A 20,070-nucleotide genomic window follows, 5' to 3' on the forward strand; every position below is an offset into this window, starting at 1 on the left:
TCATGCTGTAAAATAGTCATAATACTTCCTGACCTTACAGGGTTGTGTGATGCTTCGTTTGCCCAGGCTTTTATATTATTTTGAAGTGCTATAGAAGCGCCAACTGTTGTTGATTAGAATTAGTGGACACTGGTTACTTTGCCTGTTCATTGACTAGCACTTACTCACACAAGTCATACTACTGGATATATGGAGTCTATAAGAAATGTGAATTAAAGTAAGATGACAGTTGTCTAACAGGCTGAAAATGCCAGGAAAGTTTGATGTCTCCCTGAATATTTGTCCTTTATCTCTTCTTGCAGGTTGCATGTCTTACCCATATAGCAGCTAATTACCTTAATTGCAAAATGGAAGGAAAGCGGTGGGGTACTGCTCATGGCAGTATTGTTCCTTATCAGGTAAGCAGATAACAGAAGATGTGTTTTGTGCTTGTAATCTGTGGTTTTGTATAATATGGTATTGGGAAATGATTTACTCTTGCTGTGACCTACAGTATTCTGTAATGCATCAGCATCCGGCTAGAACAAGGCTTTGTTGTTCATTTTAGATTTTGCATATTTCTTCATCAGTGGTAGATTAGTTAACAGGACACTAAAAAAGATCAAAGGTGTTTGCTGAAATTTTACGACTTTAAAGCGTGATTGTTTTTCACCCGAGAGAGGCACTGAGTACAGCTATTTAAAAGAAAAAAAAAGATGATTTGTATTGCATGCTAATTATTGAACCAAACTTTATCACCACTGAATGCCAGTATCTTTTCCTTGTGACTCTGTTTGAGTCATATGAATGGGTTAGGGTGGTCCAAAGGTCCCACAGCATTTAGGTAGCTTCCACTGACTTTGCTAACAGTTTCTCTTATCGTGTGTATGTTTTGAGGGGGTGGAGGAAGAGGAATAAAAGCGCATGTGAGGCATTTTTTTTTATTGGGAGTTCAGAAGCTGCTGGTATTTTGCTAGTGGTTGAAGATACTTGGAATAACATGATGCTATTTACATAAATGACCACACTCTGCCAGTAATCACAGAATAACCATTTGGTTCAGATCATTTACTTATCTTGGTGGCAGTACTAATGTGAAGATCAGCACATAAATTTAATAAAAAAGATCTGCTGTCTGGGAACAAATTCTGTGTTTAAAGTGTGACTATAGATACACTGAGTGCTTGTGTGGGTTTGAATGGTAAGCTTTTCCCTGCACTCATCCACTGCAAATGGAAAATTTAAAAATAGAAATACAGGGATTTTTTTTAATGGATAAATCAACCTATCTATATATCAGTGCAGCATTAGTACATCCATCTGTATTTTATAGAGCTAGGCCAAAACGGTAACTTTTGATCCAACCTCTTCTGAACTTCAGTTCATTTTGCTATGTGTTGGGTTAAACCTCATCGATACTGGGGAGTGTAACTACCACCCTTCATTTAGGATAGCTGTAAGAAGCCAATAAACTCCTTTAGGTAACCAGGTAGCTGAAATAGTAGAGGCCTCCATTCTCAAAGACGGGCATATATCACAGCCTAAAACAAAGGCATGTGCAAGGCAAAGATGTGTGGAGAGGTTTTGCTGGCTATTGTGAAAGTGGTATGTCTGTGAGAGGAATGGTAGAAAGAGCAGAGATGCTGAGAGACAAGGTAGCATCAGATGCAGCCTGAACGAGCACTGGGAGCATGACCCTGAGAAAAGCTAAGAGAGGGAGCTTTTGGGTAGAGTTCTGGTGAAACTGGGCTTGGAGCCATGAGGAAAGAAATGCTCTTCTGTTCTTTGATTTCTTTTGTGTTCAGGAAAACAGGACTTTGTACATTCTTTTAAAATAAAAAGTATTGCATCAAAGAAACACCTGACTCCATCATCGTTTTCTCCTCCTAACTGGAAAAAACCCTGCAAAACCCAAGCTACTCGGGTTCAAGGGGGTAGCAGTTAAAAACAAAACCCCAATCCAAACGACCCTGGGTTTACTTAAGTAAAACCAAAACCTGACTACCTAAAACATTTTCTTTACCCTCCTGAGCTAGGATACTTGGATCCATTCACTTAGTTTTGCTCTTTCTTTTGCACAACCAAAACCTAACTGAAATCTTGAAAAAGAAACACACAAACATGGCTGCAGAGCATAAAGACTTAAGGAAAGTTTCATTACCCCTCTTCACTTATGGCACAGAGTTAATGTATTTAGGATGCAGTGATCATAGGATAAATATGGATTTTGTTTAAATCTAGTCTAAAATGTTAGTGGAAGAGTTATATTCTGGTCTACTTTCAATTTTTAAAAAGTATTTGGGGAATGTTCTTGTGGATTGACTGTATAATTATAAATAATATTATAATATTATAAGAAATCTTAATTTAATTAGAGTTCTCTATTTTTTGAGCTAGTAATTTATGGTGGGAGTGCTGTGGTTTTATAGTGCTTTGGATGGATCATCTGCTAACTTTCCATTAGTGAACAACTATGAGGATTTTTACTTTCTAGAAAGTATCAGAGAGGTAGCCTTGTTAGTCTGGATCCGTAAAAGCAGCAAAGAATCCTGTGGCACCTTATAGACTAACAGACGTTTTGGAGCATGAGCTTTCGTGGGTGAATACCCACTTCATCAGATGCAGCTTTCACCCAAGAAAGCTCATGCTCCAAAATGTCTGTTAGTCTATAAGGTGCCACAGGATTCTTTGCTACTTTCTAGAACTTTCCTTTGCATTTATATGGCTCCTTCCATCCAAGGATTTCAAAGTGCTTTAGAAATATTGATTAATTATGCTTCTCAGCACTGCTGTGAGGTAAATTTTATTGCATATTATTTACAGATGGATACCCTGAGACACAGGGAGGTTAAGTGACCCAGATTACACAGGTAATTAGAACAGAGCTTGGAGTAGAATGCCAGAACCTGGATTTTTGGTTCCCAGTCTTAACTATTAGAAATATTGCCTTTCACTTCCTAGAATAATATGCAAAGTTTTGAAATGTTAATCCTTCCAGAGAAAGCTAATTAAATATAACTTGGTCAAATAATAAAAAGCCCATTTCAGAAAATTTCATTCTGTTTCAGAAAATCTGTTTTGTTTTTTTTTTCCTTGGGACAGTGGACTTTTAAAAAAATTTGGCATATATGAGTCTTCAAACAGGCAGTAAATTACAAGTTTGAAGTGATGTGGAATTTGTTACAGTACTTTAAAAATGTCAAAATGTTGTTAAATCATGGCAGATTAGGTAACCTTGGGAGTCTCTCTTTCAACAGATGTTGAGGATTTAAAAAAGCCAAAATGTAAACAATTTACAACATCTGCATCTCTATGCGTGACAGAATTCTGACCACAGTCACATCACAGTATTGACCAAAGCAAGCAGTATTTAATTAGAACATTTGAACATGCATGTAATTAGCAAGTGTACTTTTATTAATTGATGCCTGTGTATTCTAGGGCTTCTTCGATGAATGCATTCAGCTGTGTGTATTAAGTGTCGTCTTGATTCCTGTTTCATTAACCTGAAATCTCATGATTTTGGCCAGGGTATTTTTTGTCAGTGGTTTGTTTATTTCTATGTACAGGGCCAAATTTTACTCTTGAGTATGCCTGTGCAATCCTACTTCATTCAGAAGGGTGCTGAATTGTAACCCAGGCCATAATTTGACCCCACATGTGTTGTTTAAAAAAAAACAAAACCTTTCCCAGTTATAGTATATGAACAGACAAAATTGTGTTATAATGTATGGTCTTCTATTCTAATTCTCAAACACAAGGTTGTTATACAATTTTTCATAGTTCAGTTCAATACAATTGAATGATTCACTCATTAACGACAGTGCTCATTAGCATACACAAAATTATATCTGGGAGCTAAATAAGCGAGAGGCTTAGCTTTTCTCTTCTAAGCATGTTTTATCATTAGGAGTAGTTTGATTGGGAAATATCTGGTAGGTCTTGATGGGTATAATATAGGAAATAGAGGTGAAAAGGAAAGGCATGCTACATTAAATTTCAGAGCATTAACTCACACGCCTCTCTTCAGCCACTATTGAGATTTGGATGTTGATAGAAATGCTCCTGTAGTTCAAAAGGCAAAATGGTCTCTGTTAAGGACAAGATAGTTCAGGCAGTGAGAGGTTTTTAAAACCACAGGTACCCCCAAAGCTGCAAATAAAGGACCCAGTCCTCACATGATTTGACCCACAGGTTTTTAGAGCCTTACAAGAAACCGTGTCTGTCTTCTGAATGATTAACTTAATTTGTTTGTTTTCATTTACCAAAGGGGGAGCAAAGGTGTTGGGAGGTAGGAAATATCAGCTGGATTTTTTTTTAAAGTTGTATGTTTAAAACAATGTATATCATTTTTGAAATTTTTTCTTAAGGTTCAAAAATCATTTTTATCTAATGAAACTATGCTTACATTTTACATTTCTTGTTGTGAATAAATAATCGTTTCATGTTTTTTACTTATAAACATTTGTATTAATTATCAGCTAGGTAGAAAAGTGGGTGGCATCCAAAATTTGCTCCCTTCCTGGACTTCTTTTTTCTTCTGTGGGTTTTTGTTCATTTGTTTTAAATGTCCTATTAAAAATAAGCTATCATATAGCAAGAGCTATAACATTTTTGAAGTCCCAGTTCCCAGATTGGGCCACAAAACTGTAGCAAAACAGAGGGCAAGAACGTTACCACTTTTTCTGAGTGGACATTGGTCAGTCTAGATGGGAGTTTACTTGCATAATTTGCACAGACAACAAGTGACCAATACAAGTGCACAGTTTGAGGGCAAACACATGTTGCCTTAAGATTCCTCAGTTATTCTGTCCCTTTTGAGACCAGTCTGAGTATCTAAGCTCCATCTTGCTTGCTTGCTGTCCACCAGCATCTTTATGGAATGGCTGTCTGAGCTCCTCTTCTGCTAACGGTCCCTCTCAAGGTGCCAGTGAGGCTCTCAATTATGTTTGTTTAAATACTGATTTTATAATGCTAATCTGGAACCCTGGTCTCTCCACAGCTATTGAAGTGACAATATTGCAGACAAAAATTAAGATAATGACCAAGCTTATGGCACTGCCAACACTCCAGTATTAGTATAAAGCCAGGAGACAATCCAAATAATAATCAGACTCTTCATTTGCTGCCCCTTGATCCACTTTAACAGCTTGCAAAATGAGGTGCATTTTGCAGTGTACCAGGAAGACTAAAAAATGCAGACTCTATTGGACCAAGGAGGGAAGTGAATTCAAAAGATGCTAGGGCCCTTCCTGGGGAATGCTTTGCCATGAGCCCTCTCCTGTTTAAACTGATGGAGTTCCAATTTGAACACCTTCACTGATCAGGACTGCAATAATATTTTATGGAGGGAAACTGTCTCTCAGGTGAGCAGGTTCTAAGCCAGTGGTAGGCAACCTGCGGCCCATCAGGATAATCTGATTGTGAGCTGCGAGACACTTTGCTGACAGTACCATCTGCAGTCACGACCCCTTGCAAATCACAGTGGCCGCAGTTCACCATTCCCGACCAAAGGGAGCTGCGGAAAGCGGCAGCCAGCTCATCCCTATGGCCTTCCGCGTCCCACAGCTCCCATTGGCTGGGAATGGGAGCCACTGGGAGCTGCAGGAGGCTGTGCCTGTGGACGGTCAATGTCAGCAAAATGTTTCGCAGTTCACAATCAGATTACCCTGATGGGCCCACCACTCTTCTAAGCTGTTGACGCTTTTATATGTTAAAGCCAAAACCTCAAATTCTATCCTGACACACTTAGTGGCAACTACTGCAGTTTCGGGGGCACTGATGTGATGTGTTCCCTGAATGAAGCAAATTTCAATATTTAGGCAGTTGCATTCTGCACTAGCTTCAGTTTCCAAATTGTTTCACCATGTAGTATCATTATTATTACACCTCTACCTCGATATAACGCGGTCTTCGGGAGCCAAAAAATCTTACCGCGTTATAGGTGAAACCACGTTTTATTGAACTTGCTTTGATCTGCCGGAGTGTGCAGCCCCGCCCCACCCCCCTGGAGCACTGCTTTACTGCTTTATATCCGAATTCGTGTTATATCAGGTCGCGTTATATTGGGGTAGAGGCGTATTATTATTATTATCTTTTGTTACCATAGCACCTTGAAACTCTAGCTATGGACCAGGACCCCATTTTGCTAGGCACTGTACAAACAGAAAATAAAAAGACAGTGCTTTCCTCAAAGAGCTTACAATCTAAGAATAAGACAAGAGACAATTATGGATACAGACAGACCAATGTGGGAGTACAAGGAAGTAGGTCAGTGTGTTAGACAGTCATATAGCCTCCTGATGTAGCATCAGCATTACGGTGATCTAATGTCAGAGTGGCAAACAAGTTGCTAACTGTAGCAATGGCTGTATCCAAAAAGAAAAGGCACACTCTTCTAGCCAATATCAGATGGAAATGTGCTTTCAACCACACATGTTACCAGAGTAGCCAGGAGTAACCAAGGACCTTAATAAGGCACCCAGATGTTGAATTTTTGTTGAAATGTATGAACTTTCTCCCCTAGTCAAGGTGATAAGATTTTTGCCGGTTCCAGCTGCTTTACCTAACCAATAATATTACCTCAATCTTGTCTGGATTACACCTCAGATGCAGCCTGCCACTGGGTCATTTGTTCCAAAGCACCTGCCAGGACAGATATGATGGAGATCTAGAGAAGCATAATATAAGTATTTAAATGACGTCTTTTAGCATACTTGTCAGCACTCCAATGGACCAGTGGCTACTCTAACTCTAACACTCATAACACTTTGGCTAAAATCCTTGTCCATAGAGAAACTTTCAGTGAAAAATAGGCTAATTGTTCATGCCTTTATTGGTAAATGTCTCTGGAGCACCATTTGACTAAGTCCTTAAAGATCTCCCAAAGAATTTAAAAAACAAACAAACAAAAGAAATAACCCTTCACTACCAGATCTTATTTCCATCCCAAACCTGTCTTTAGATATCGTTATGTTTTCATTGTACAAACCAGGAAGAAGAGCGGTTTTTCATTGCTACAAGGCAAGGGAATCAGTAAGAATATGTGTACAGTGAAGTGTAAGTCCAGGGTTTGACCTCCGGCTCAAGCCTAACCATCCTTCTGTCTACACACAAATTGTGCTAATGTAGCGGTTGGACCCAGGATCCCACTGAGGTGGAGAGTCCATGTCTGAGTCCAGCTGGGACCCAGGGTTCAAGCCCTATTGCATTGCAGTGTAGATGCAGCCTTGCTGACTTCATGCTCTGGGAGTTCATCAAAAGTATTCCACAGTCCCGTGGGCTGGCTTTTTTTGGCACCTGGACAGTCAAATTTTCCCACACTGAACCATGAACAAAGGACTAGAGCAGCCACATTTTGAGATGGCACTAGGAAGTCTGGGATATGGATGGTTGGACTTGGGCCCACATAATGCAGTGTAGATGGTGGAAACCCATGTTGGGTCCCAAGGTTCAACAATTTCTAACCTGGGGTTACGAGAGTGCAGATGTTCAAGCCCTAAGTTAACAAACCCACAGTCTGCTGACTTAAGTTTTACTCACCCTGGTCTTACCCTGCAATCTAGACATACCATTAGAAGCCAGGGTTGCAGGGTGCTGTCACATACATATAGAGACAATTGCAATCCCTTCATAGAATCATAGAAAATTAGGGTTGGAAGAGGCCTCAGGAGGTCATATAGTCCAACCGCCTGCTCAAAGCAGGACCAACCCCAACTAAGTCATCCCAGCAAAAGCTTTGTAAAGCCGGTCCTTAAAAACCTCTAAGGATGGAGATTCCACCGGCTCCCTAGGTAACCTATTCCAGTGCTTCACCACCCTCCTAGTGAAACAATGTTTCCTAATATCCAACCTAGACCTTCTCTATTGCAACTTGAGACCATTGGTCCTTGTTCTGTCATCTGCCACCACTGAGAACAGCCAAGCTCCATCATCTTTGGAACCACCCTTCAGGTAGTTGAAAGCAGCTATCAAATCCCCCCTCATTCTTCTCTTCTGCAGACTAAATAAGCCCAGTTCCCTCAGCCTCTCCTCATAAGTCATGTGCCCCAGCCCCCTAAGAATTTGTTACCCTCTGCTGGATTCTTTCCAATTTGTCCACAGCCTTTTTGTAGTGTAGGGCCCAAACTGAACACAGTACTCCAGATGTGGCCTCACCAGTGCCGAATAGAGGGGAATAATCCCTTGATCTGCTGGCAGGACTAGCTCTAGGTTTTGCTGCTCCAAGCAAGAAAAAAAAAAGGGGGCCTTCCCGAAAGGGCTGGAATGCCACCCTGTGAGAAATGCTGCCCCAAGCACATGCTTGGAATGCTGGGGCCTAGAGCCGGCCCTGTCTGCTGGCAGTGCTCCTAGTAATGCAGCCCAATATGCTGTTAGCCTTCTTGGCAACCAGGGCACACCGTTGACTCATATCCAGCTTCTCATCCACTGTAATCCCCAGGTCCTTTTCTGCAGAACTGCCACTTAGCCAGTTGGTCCTCAGTCTGTAGCAGTGCATGGGATTCTTCTGTCCCAAGTGCAGGACTCTGCACTTGTCCTTGTTGAAGAACCTCATCAGATTTCTTATGGCCTAATCCTCCAATTTGTCTAGGTCACTTTGGACCCGATCCCTACCCTCCAGCATACCAACCTCTCCCCCCAGCTTAGTGTCATCCGTGAACTTGCTGAGAGTGCAGTCTGTCCCATCATGCAGATCATTAATGAAGATGTTCAACAAAACTGGCCCCAGGACAGACCCTTGGGGCACTCCACTTGATACAGCTGCCAACTAGACATTGAACCATTGATCAATACCCTTTGTTAATCAGTAAACACAGTTTCACTTTTAAATCCAGAGAAGCATTCTCTCTTTAGTTTGTTGCTTAAGATCCATTTTTCGCAAGCAATTACTACATAGATTTCCTCCAATTTCCCTTTACTCCATATTGTTCATTCATCTGTCTTTCTACATAGTTGCAGTCAAGCAGCTCCTTATGATGCTACCAGTAAGATCATTTACCTTAGATGGAAGAGTCATAGGACCTTTTCAATCTATATCAATTTTCAGAGCACTCTGAATGCTCCCACCCATTGTGTCAGCCTCAGGATGTTCCATCTGCCTTAGGTTTGGTCAGTTTTTTTGTCTGTTGTTTCACAGAACTACTTGCCCTTTATGGATCTGAAAGCTATTTCTTTGTGCATTCTGATCACTCTTCAAGACCAAAATTATTAATATTTCTATTGCAGTAACATTCAGAGGCCCCAGTTAGGGATTGGAGCTCCATTGTGCTAGGCATTGTAAACACCCCCAAAAAAAGAGTCCCTGACCCAAGGAGCACACAATCTAAGTATATTTTGAGAGACAACAGATGGATACAACAAACCGATGGAAGGTGCACAAAGATAACAATGAGACTATTATGATCAGCATAATAAGCAGCTGTCGCCATATACCAGCCATCTAATGAACAGCATGCCTACATTTTCCTTGGCAACTGCATCTCCGGTTCTGTGCTATGGAATGTCTATAACTCAGAGAGTTTACAAAACTCACGTCAATTGTACTGTAGTCGCACTCCACAAGAAACAGGGATCAAAGTAATACTCCACTTCATTGACTAGCTTGTTGGGGCAGTTCTCTCCAGAAGGTGCACAAAGCTAAATCTATGTCAGACCCCTCCCTAGAACTTTATCTGAAGATCTGTTTTTTGCACTTTGGCATGGCTTGCCTCTGTAAGCAGGACAACCAAAGTAATGTCAACCATTCAGAAATTTCAAACTGTGCAGCACGGCTTGCTTCACCAGAGAATGCAGCCATGCAGCTGTTTTCTATTCTGCTTTGAGCTGGTCATCTCTGGGTTCACTTCCATCCTGTGACCCTACCGTTTTTACTACTTTGAGCCAGAATCAGAAAAGACCAGAACTTAGACAATCTGATAAGTTTCCTTCTTTGGGTAAACTTTTCTTCCTTTTGGTGGTTCTGGGCATTCATTCTGTTAAAGGGCACCTCTTTTTCAGATCCTCAGTGGACTATTCTAACAAAAGATGTAACTTGGTATGGTACGAATAGAATTTGTCAGAGGAATTTGTCTAAGTCCTGCCTAGAGTCAAAGCAACATGTAAGTGTTCTAGATCTAGGAAACACAAGAAAAGTCCTCTTAGTTGTACAGGGCTTCTCTTAGGCAACCTTGTGCTAGTCCAGATAGTTATTCAGTTGCAGGCTATTTAAACTACCAGTGGAGACCAATGGTCCTTCATTCCTCTTCAAATGTTCTTCTGGGCAGTGAAAAACCTCACTGCTCTTAGAGCTGCCCATTTCACATTAAAAATAAATTTTAGGCTCAGATGGACTGAGTACAAACTTTGTTCCCCTAGGAAAATGTGGTCTCTTAACCATGATTATTTCAGTCCCTAATGAACAGGTTGGGTATCCTCAACATACGTGTTTCCTCTCGTTCTGTGAATGCTCAGCTTCCCAGGTTTTGCTCCAGATACTTCAGTTGCCTAGATTGTCGTCTTGATTTGCAAGTACCAGGGTCTTTTTATTCTTTTTCCGTCCCCTTCCTTAGAGGCTGGTCAGAAAGATAAAAGATACAAAGGCATAAGACATCCTCCTGGATTCTGCATGACTAAGAAGGATCTCATTTGCAGACTTGATGTAATTTTGCATAGAAATAAGGGTTCTTTTGGGGGTATCCAGTTGTATAACTGTGTCATTCTTTCATCAAGATATTCAGATCCTTACCCTGATTATTTGCATGTAAAATTTGACTACAAAAGGATTTCAGATATTCATTGAGACCCTCTTAATATCTAGAATTGAAATCCTGGCCCCATTGAAGTAAATATCCTAAAACTTGTTCTTCTGTACACATCAGCTATTATGCGATCTGGAAGATAATCCAACTGTGGTATAAGAAGTCACCTAAGTCTGCAAAAGATTCCTCCCAGGAAAATAGTAGGTATTTTTTTCATCCATGCTTTGATTGAAGGCATTGTTAGCAGTGCTCAAAGGGAAAACGTCCTGGGAGAAGGAAGGGGATCATCCTGCAGCATGGTGTGGTTAGCGCATATTGGTCAAACAATTTTTAGTAAAAGTTAAACCTCTTGTTACGTAAATGATCCATACCCAAAAACTGAATCTAGGAGTTACAGAAATTTCCCAGAGAAAGAACTTTACCTCCGAGATGGAGGAGGGTTGATCACAAAGTTTCTGTGTGGTCCTTATACAGGCTTGTGTAGATATTCTAGAGCAGGGGTCGGCAGCCTTTCAGAAGTGGTGTGTCGTGTCTTCATTTATTCACTCTAATTTAAGGTTTGCATGCCAGTAATACATTTTAAAACTTTTTAGAAGGTCTCTTTCTATAAGTCTATAATGTATAACTAAACTATTGTTGAATGTAAAGTAAATAAGGTTTCAGAATGTTTAAGAAGCTTCATTTAAAATTAAATTAAAATGCAGAGCCCCCTGGACGGGTGGCCAGGACCCGGGCAGTGTGAGTGCCACTGAAAATCAGCTTGCGTGCTGCCTTCGGCACCCATGCCACAGGTTGCCTACCCCTGTTCTAGAGCAAACTCACAGCAGTTGCAGCTGGTGGCAGAACCTCCCATCTCTTCTTGAGAAGTAGTCTCACCATGGTGTGTATAAAGGTTGTTACAACCTGCCCTAGACCCCTCTCTACTGGTGCCAATCTGTTACAATTGAACCCCTTCAAGGAGTCCCACATGCTTCCAAGTGAATTGGGTCTGCATAGTGTCTAGTCACATTTTAGCTCTTGTAGGGTGACCAGGTGTCCGGTTTTCGACCCAGTCAAAAAGGAATCCTGGCAGCTCTGGTCAGCACCACTGACTGGGCCATTGACTGTCTGGTTGGCAGTGTAGCACAGCGGGACTGGCAGGGTCCCTGCTAGCTGCTGTGCCGCACGGCTCCTGGGAAGCAGTCGGCATGTCCGGCTCCTAGGCTTGGGGCGGCTGGTGTGGTGTCTGTGTGTTGCTCCATCATCATTTCCAAGTGCTGAGAATGGAGCTGCACCCCCAACTCGTGCACTAGTAATTGCAGAAGAGCCAATGTATAATACATTTCTCCCCACCTTTGTCTAGCTACATTATAAACTCTTTGTTGCAGACTCTCTCTTTACGTGTGTGTGTCCAGCATCTACCATCCTGGAGCCCTGATCTTAATTGGGGTGTCTAGGCACTAAACAGCAATTGTAATAATAAATAATGTGGATGTATATGTGTTAGTGCATGCTAGATGTGTATACATGAATACACATGTGTATCTGCATTTAGGTGTGGAAGTCAGTTTCTTACTGATTTATTTATATAGATATATGCACAGGTGTACAATTGTGTGGTTGTGCACTATGGATTTGTATTCGTGCTTCAGGAGTGGGCCTTTAATGGACGCATTGCAGCTGTGATAATGTGTGGTCCTAATGCCCCACATAAAATTACTAGGGCTGTCAAGCAGTTAAAAAAATTAATCGTGATTAATCGCACTGTTAATAATAGAATACCATTTATTTCCATTTATTTAAGTATTTTTGAATGTTTTCTACATTTTTAAATATATTGATTTCAATTACAACATAGAATACAAAGTGTACAATGCTCACTTTATATTTTTTTATTACAAATATTTGCACTGTAAAAAACAAAAGAAATAGTATATTTCAATTCACCTAATACAAGTACTGTAGTGCAATCTCTTTATAATGAAAGTTGAACTTACAAATGTAGGATTATGTATAAAAAATAACTGCTTTCAAAAATAAAACAATGTAAAACTTTAGACCCTATAAATTCACTCAGTCGTACTTCAGCCAATCGCTCAAACAGATAAGTTTGGTTACAATTTGCAGGAGATAATGCTGCCCACCTCTTGTTTACAATGTCATCTGAAAGTGAGAACAGGCATTCACATGGCACTGTTGTAGCTGGCATTGCAAGATATTTACGTGCCAGATTCGCTGAAGATTCATATGTCCCTTCATGCTTCAACCACCATTCCAGAAGACATGTCCATGCTGATGATGGGTTCTGCTCGATAATGATCCAAAGCAGAGCGGACTGATGCATGTTCATTTTCATCATCTGAGTCAGATGCCACCAGCAGAAGGTTGATTTTCTTTTTTGGTGGTTCGGGTTCTGTAGTTTCTGTATCGACATGTTGCTTTTTTAATACATCCCAAAGCATGCTCCATACCCCATCTGGCCCAGGTTTTGGAAGGCACTTCAAATTCCTAAACCTTGGGTCAAGTGCAGTATCTATTCTTAGAAATCTCACATTGGTACCTTCTTTGCGTTTTGTTAAATCTGCTGTGAAAGTGTTGTTAAAACAAACGTGCTGGGTCATCATCTGAGACTGTTATAACATGAAATATATGGTAGAATGTGGGTAAAGCAGGAGACATACAGTTCTCCCCTAAGGAGTTCAGTCACAAATTTAATTAACACACTTTTTTTTAACGAGTGTCATCAGCATGGAAGCATGTCCTCTGGAATAATGGCCAAAGCATGAAGGGACATATGAATATTTAGCATATCTGGCACGTAAATACCGTGCAACACCAGCTACAAAAGTGCCATGTGAATGCCTGTTCTCACTTTCAGGTGATGTAAATAAGAAGCAGTCAGCAGTATCTCCTATAAATGTAAACAAACTTGTTTGTCTTAACAGTTGGCTAAACAAAAAGTAGGACTGAGTGGACTTGTAGGCTCTGAAGTTTTACACTGTTTTGTTTTTGAGTGCAGTTATGTAACAAAAATAATTTACATTTGGAAGTTACACTTTCATGATAAAGAGATTGAACTACAGTACTTGTATGAGGTGATTTGAAAAATACTATTTTTAATCATTTTTGCACTGCAAATATTAGTAATAAAATGAATAATATGAAGTGAACACTGTACACTTAGTATTCTGTGTTGTAATAGAAATATATTTCAATATATTTGAAAATGCAGAAAAATATCCAAAAATATTTAATAAATTTCAATTGGTATTCTATTGTTTAACAGTGCAATTAATTGTGATTAATTTTTTAATCACAGTTAATCGTGAGTTAACTGTGATTAATCGATAACCATAAAAATTACAATAACTTTAGTGAACAAAAAACATGGAGCTGGTTACAAAAAAATGGGAAGAGGAGAAGGAAAGAATCATGAAAACCTTTGCGAAATTTTCTTTTTTTTTAAATTACCCTGTTTGACTATTTTGCTTTCAGCTCCAGCGTCTTGTGGCAAATAAAACCTGAAATTAGCATAGTGCATCTGTCAAAACAATAAATATGCCTATTTGGGCTTTGCAGTGAAAATGAGCATGAGTGTGTAGGTGGGGGAGAGCAAGCGACGGAGGGAGAAGGGATGGAGTGAGCAGGAGTGGGGCTTCAGGAGGGGGCAGGGCAAGGGTGTTCAATTTCCTGGGATTAGAAAGTTGGCAACCCTAACCTCTGGATCTATAGGCAACATCTCTGGTCTAGAACCTCTTGTTTGATTCCCTTCCTTGCAACATGGGACTCTGCAGTCCAAACACCCTAGACTCTGAAACCAGTCCTTCAGACTTCTTCAGACTCCCGAATCACTTTCATATACTCCCCCAGAGTTTTCCTGAGGTTGTGGGCTCTCTGGGCTTCTGGTTTAACTCCTTTGGGGATGATGTGTAGGTAAGCAAGGAATACAGGTTTAACAAAGGAATTTCTTGACCACAGAAATTTTACTCTGGGAAAGCACTTGAGAGTTACAGACTCTTGAAAAATAACATAGTCCTGAGTCTTCCCCTCTGCATGTCTGACCTCACCCCTTCTTTGAGTCTGAGGTTTGTCAGCATTTCAAGCTGTGTAGAGTGCCTCCTGCCCTCTGTCTTCTGCACATCCTGCTTACAAGTGATGATGCTCCCTCAGAGCAAACGCCTCCTTTTATATTGTAAGTGGTATATCATTCATGGTTCATCCACATTGTTCCATCAGTAGGGTGAAGGACAGGGTTTATATTGTGTTGCCCCACATGCACACACCCACGGAAGAAGGCCACGTGCTTGGCTTGCAAATCTGACGATCTTGGAGCTCTCCCAGATGCACAGGGCCCTGAGCAACCACATCAGTTTAAGGCCCCCCCATTGCTCTCCCCAGCTCCATGATATAGGTATATATAGACTCATAGACTCTAGGACTGGAAGGGACCTCGAGAGGTCATCGAGTCCAGTCCCCTGCCCTCATGGCAGGACCAAATACTGTCTAGACCATCCCTAATAGACATTTATCTAACCTACTCTTAAATATCTCCAGAGACGGAGATTCCACAACTTCCCTAGGCAATCTATTCCAGTGTTTAACTACCCTGACAGTTAGGAACTTTTTCCTAATGTCCAACCTAAATCTCCCTTGATGCAGTTTAAGCCCATTGCTTCTTGTTCTATCATTGGAGGCTAAGGTGAACAAGTTTTCTCCCTCCTTCTGATGACACCCTTTTAGATACCTGAAAACTGCTATCATGTCCCCTCTCAGTCTTCTCTTTTCCAAACTAAACAAACCCAATTCCTTCAGCCTTCCTTCATAGGTCATGTTCTCAAGACCTTTAATCATTCTTGTTGCTCTTCTCTGGACCCTCTCCAATTTCTCCACATCTTTCTTGAAATGCGGTGCCCAGAACTGGACACAATACTCCAGTTGAGGCCTAACCAGCGCAGAGTAAAGCGGAAGAATGACTTCTCGTGTCTTGTTTACAACACACCTGTTAATGCATCCCAGAATCACATTTGCTTTTTTTGCAACAGTATCACACTGTTGACTCATATTAAGCTTGTGGTCCACTATGACCCCTAGATCTCTTTCTGCCATACTCCTTCCTAGACAGTCTCCTCCCATTCTGTATGTGTGAAACTGATTGTTCCTTCCTAAATGGAGCACTTTGCATTTATCTTTATTGAACTTCATCCTGTTTACCTCAGACCATTTCTCCAATTTGTCCAGATCGTTTTGAATTTTGACCCTGTCCTCCAGAGCAGTTGCAATCCCTCCCGGTTTGGTATCGTCCGCAAACTTAATAAGCGTACTTTCTATGCCAACATCTAAATCGTTGATGAAGATATTGAACAGAGCCGGTCCCAAAACAGACCCCTGCGGAGCCCCACTTGTTATACCTTTCCAGCAAGATTGGGAGCCATTAATAACTACTCTCTGAGTACGGTTATCCAGCCAGTTATGCACCCACCTTATAGTAGCCCCATCTAAATTGTACTTTCCTAGTTTATCTATAAGAATATCATGTGAGACCGTATCAAATGCCTTACTAAAGTCTAAGTATATCACATCCACCGCTTCTCCCTTATCCACAAGGCTCGTTATCCTATCAAAGAATGCTATATACATAAAATCACTTCATTTTGGATTCCTCTCATGATTGTGGTGGGTTTTGGTGGAATGGGCTGGTGCACATCCCGTTGACCCTGGCCCTTCCTACATGTGGTCCTCTGGACTCATGGAGGAATCTCTGCAGTGACTAGGAGATGGGATGCTGGGGAGAGAATACTGCTGCAGATGTGGCTGACCCTCCTCTGCTTGTAGGCAGAGGGGAACAAATCCATGCACAGATCATCCCCTCCATGTGCAGCTCAACAGAGTCCTTTAATGGCTTAAAGTTCCTTATCAGATTTCTTGTTATGGTACGTGTAACCAGTGAGAAATGGGAGAGTTCTGATATTTTCTTATCCCTTCTTTTGACACCAGGGCCCTGTTGCCCTTCTGTTGAGTGGTAACATGTGTGCGGGGCCTTGTAAGTAAGTAACAGCAACACAGCATGTCTTCCTAAGAGTCAAATCTTGCTCAAACGCTAGGAGAAAAGAACTTGGAAGAATACTAGTGAATAAAATGAAGATGAGATACTGAAATGAATATGAACTGATGCATCTCAAAGACTAAGAACACACACAGTAGTGGAAACATTTTTTTTATTATGTTCAGTTTTGATCATAAGAATGTAAGGAGCTGGTAACACTGTGATTTGTGGCCAATATCTCTCCATTTTACAGCTAGAGAGGAATGGTAGATGTCTGCATAGTGATATTGAGTTTGTCTGAAAGGAAAAAATTAAAATAATAATGAATAATAACAGGAAAATTTGCTCTGACCTCAGTTTAATTGTTGTTCAGGTGCTTGTTTTCTGAGCACGAAGATAGAAAAGTTTGTCTAGAAGCTCTTAATAGTTATGAAAAGGTCTGTCCACTAGATGTCATTCATGTAATCTAGTAATGTTGCAGCATGTATTTGAGCTGCTGTTTAGGCTGAATGATGTAAATTATCAGAAATATAAGCTGCTTTTTCATATAAATGCTATACAGTCTATATGGCATTTTGCAAAGTAACATCCTGTTATTCTCTGTGTGTATTTTTTTTTGTCTAATAAACTTCTTTTCTTTTAATGTTTTTACCTGTAACTACCCTGTTGCTTGAGCTCACTGGTTATATAACTGCACCCAAATGTACTCTGTATATCCTCTAATTTTACTGGTGGCAGCTGAGTGTAGAAACAGAGACAGTGCATCTTCATCTGTACAGTGACTATCAAGCACAGCATGAAGGCCAAATTATCCTGTAATTAATATCTACCGTTCTTTTCTAAACTCTTCAAACTTCTTAAGAGAGGTTTTTTTAAAAAGTGGCATGCATTACCATTTAGAAAAAGCATGAAAAATTCCATAAATTTACAGAAATAATCGCTACCACTATAAGGGCCTTATAATTGCATCCATGCTAGGAGCTTGTACTATATCGGTGTATATATAGCACTTATAAAGATGTTGAGCAATTTGAGTTTGAGTAACAACAGGAGCTAAAACTCTAACCTAGGCATACCCCTAGAGCTGGATCCTTGTGTAAATTACACCTTGTGTAAATTGTTATAGCAGTTGAGGTCAGAGGAACTAATACACTTTACTTTAGCTGAGGATCTGGACCCTGTTAGTTTAGATGCAGTTTTAACAGCTTTGCCAGGAGGCAGCATAGGGTCAACCCCAACCAACTAACATGACTGTCAAGGTAAACTGTGTCTAAGCATAGTGGTGGGTGCTGTTTCTAATTGGTTAGCTAACTTGATTTTTTTTTTAAAAGTCTCTTCCTAGTCTAGACATTTGATGTGCCCTAACTTTTTAGAGCTTGCTATTGGAGAGAACTTAGTATTGCAAGACCTGAGAAAGAACAACAAAATTGTTAGGAAAGGGAGACAGCCTTATTTTTAAAAAAATAAAAATTCCTTAAAAAACTTAAATTTGAATCTAATCCGTAGTTGTTTGGGAGTTAACTCCGCTTGTGTTTTCACATACAGAGATTACACTGGTATAAGATACGTTGAGGCAATGTTACCTAGTGAATAGAATACTGCACTGGAAGACATGGGTTCTATTCCCGACTCTTTCACTAGCTTGCCAGGTGGTGTTTGGTAAGTCACGTCACTGCTCGTGCCTCAGTTTTCCCATCCATAAAATGGGGACAATGATACTGACTGCCTTTGTAAAGTGCTGTGAGAGCTACTAGTGAAAAACACTAGATAAAAGCTAGATTTTTTCATTATAAAATAATAGTAGTCTTACTCCACCATAGGTATATTCACATTAGAATGGGATCATTAAGGAATCCCTCAGGTGAGCTACAAAGGGGAAAGAAATAGTTTGTGTCTCTTTGTTTCTTTAAACCGTATAAAGAAAGCCTGAAAGATTTTTGTCACCATAAAGAGTTTTTTTTCCTGCCCTTTAAAAAAAAAAAATAAAAATCCAGGTTCTATTGACATTGAAAGACTTTATGGTGACTGGAAAACTGTGAAATGAGGACACCCTGAGAGTCAGGAGACTGAACACAGAGCCCTTGAGAGAGGATGGGATTTTTTTAGTCAAATTAGAAAACCCTTTTTGTTTATAACAAATTGACTCCAGAGCATAATGCATATTTGGGATGTTTTTGTTAAATACCCCTCCATCTTCAGTGAATATATGAGACTTACACATCTCTGAGACACCCAAAAGGTCCTCCAGCAAAATTATGGAAGACCAGGCTTGATATTCATGGTGTTTCTGAGGTTAAAAAACATAACAGGTTCCTTTTAAAAAACAAAAACAACCCCCCCCAGTCCTTTTAAGTATATCATAAATAAAAATGAGCATAAACTCAACCTTTAATTGGCTCTCCGTTGTAATGGTTCTGTAATGAATTGTTATTCAATCTGATTCTGAATTGTAACAATCCTCTGCTATGTATATTAGCCACAATATAAACAAACAACAAGGTGATCTAGTGTTAGGTAGAGAAGCATCAGCTGAGTTGTAATGCATTTTCAAATGTAGCATCAAGACGAGGAATATAAAATATTATGCATGCAAAAGTCATCCTGTCTGATAATATTTCATACAAATAGAGAGAATTCTTCTGACCTTGTCAAATTTATCCTTGGGCAGAGTGGTTATGATAGTGATTACAGAGTTCTGGCCATGAATAATAATTTTAACAAAACAACCTTTTCTTTTTGTAGTATACAAGTAATTAAATTTGCTCTTTGAGGAAGCGTGCTGCCTTTTAATTTTGTACAGTGCCTGGCACAGTGGAGCCTGATTCTGATCTAGCACCTTTAAGCTCTACTGTAAGACAAATAATACATAATAATGAATTATATTTTTTTCTTTGTACACCCCATTTCTTTCTGTAATATAAGATTGTATTATTTTAAAATGATGATAGGATTTGATTTGTTGCTTTTCTTATATAAAGACAACTCAGTTTAAGTTCACATCCTTGTCAAATGAAGTTGGGGGGGAACGTTAAAATTATAATAGCATTTCTATGTGAATCATGAAAGACTGAAGTTTATTCACTGTATATAATGGTGTGTGTGTGTGTGTGTGTGTGTGTGTGTGTGTGTGTGTGTGTGTGTGAGTGAGAGAGAGAGAGAGAGTGAGAGAGAGAGAGAAAATCTAGTCAGGAAACCAAATTTACATTCTGCAACCATTTGAGTTTTTGGAAATCAGTTTCATGACTGCTATTCACTGGTGTATAGCAGTGAAACTGACAAAAATTATGTCACTTTTAGTCAACTTGGATGGAAATTTACTGATGGAACATTTTT

General features: G+C 40.0%; 1 protein-coding gene across 5 annotated transcripts in view; it reads left to right on the forward strand.

Moving 5' to 3' along the window:
* Positions 1-20,070, forward strand: part of SUGCT (succinyl-CoA:glutarate-CoA transferase) — a 477,812-nt gene that overhangs the window by 108,335 nt on the left and 349,407 nt on the right. For all 5 annotated transcript variants that reach the window (XM_050937744.1, XM_050937745.1, XM_050937747.1 and 2 more), the window contains one exon: positions 303-398. In XM_050937744.1, the coding sequence (XP_050793701.1) occupies positions 303-398 (96 nt within the window). The remainder of the gene's footprint in view (positions 1-302; positions 399-20,070) is intronic.

The sequence above is a fragment of the Gopherus flavomarginatus genome, chromosome 2 (genome assembly GCF_025201925.1).
Source record: "Gopherus flavomarginatus isolate rGopFla2 chromosome 2, rGopFla2.mat.asm, whole genome shotgun sequence".
In the NCBI taxonomy this organism is placed as follows: Eukaryota; Metazoa; Chordata; order Testudines; family Testudinidae; genus Gopherus; species Gopherus flavomarginatus.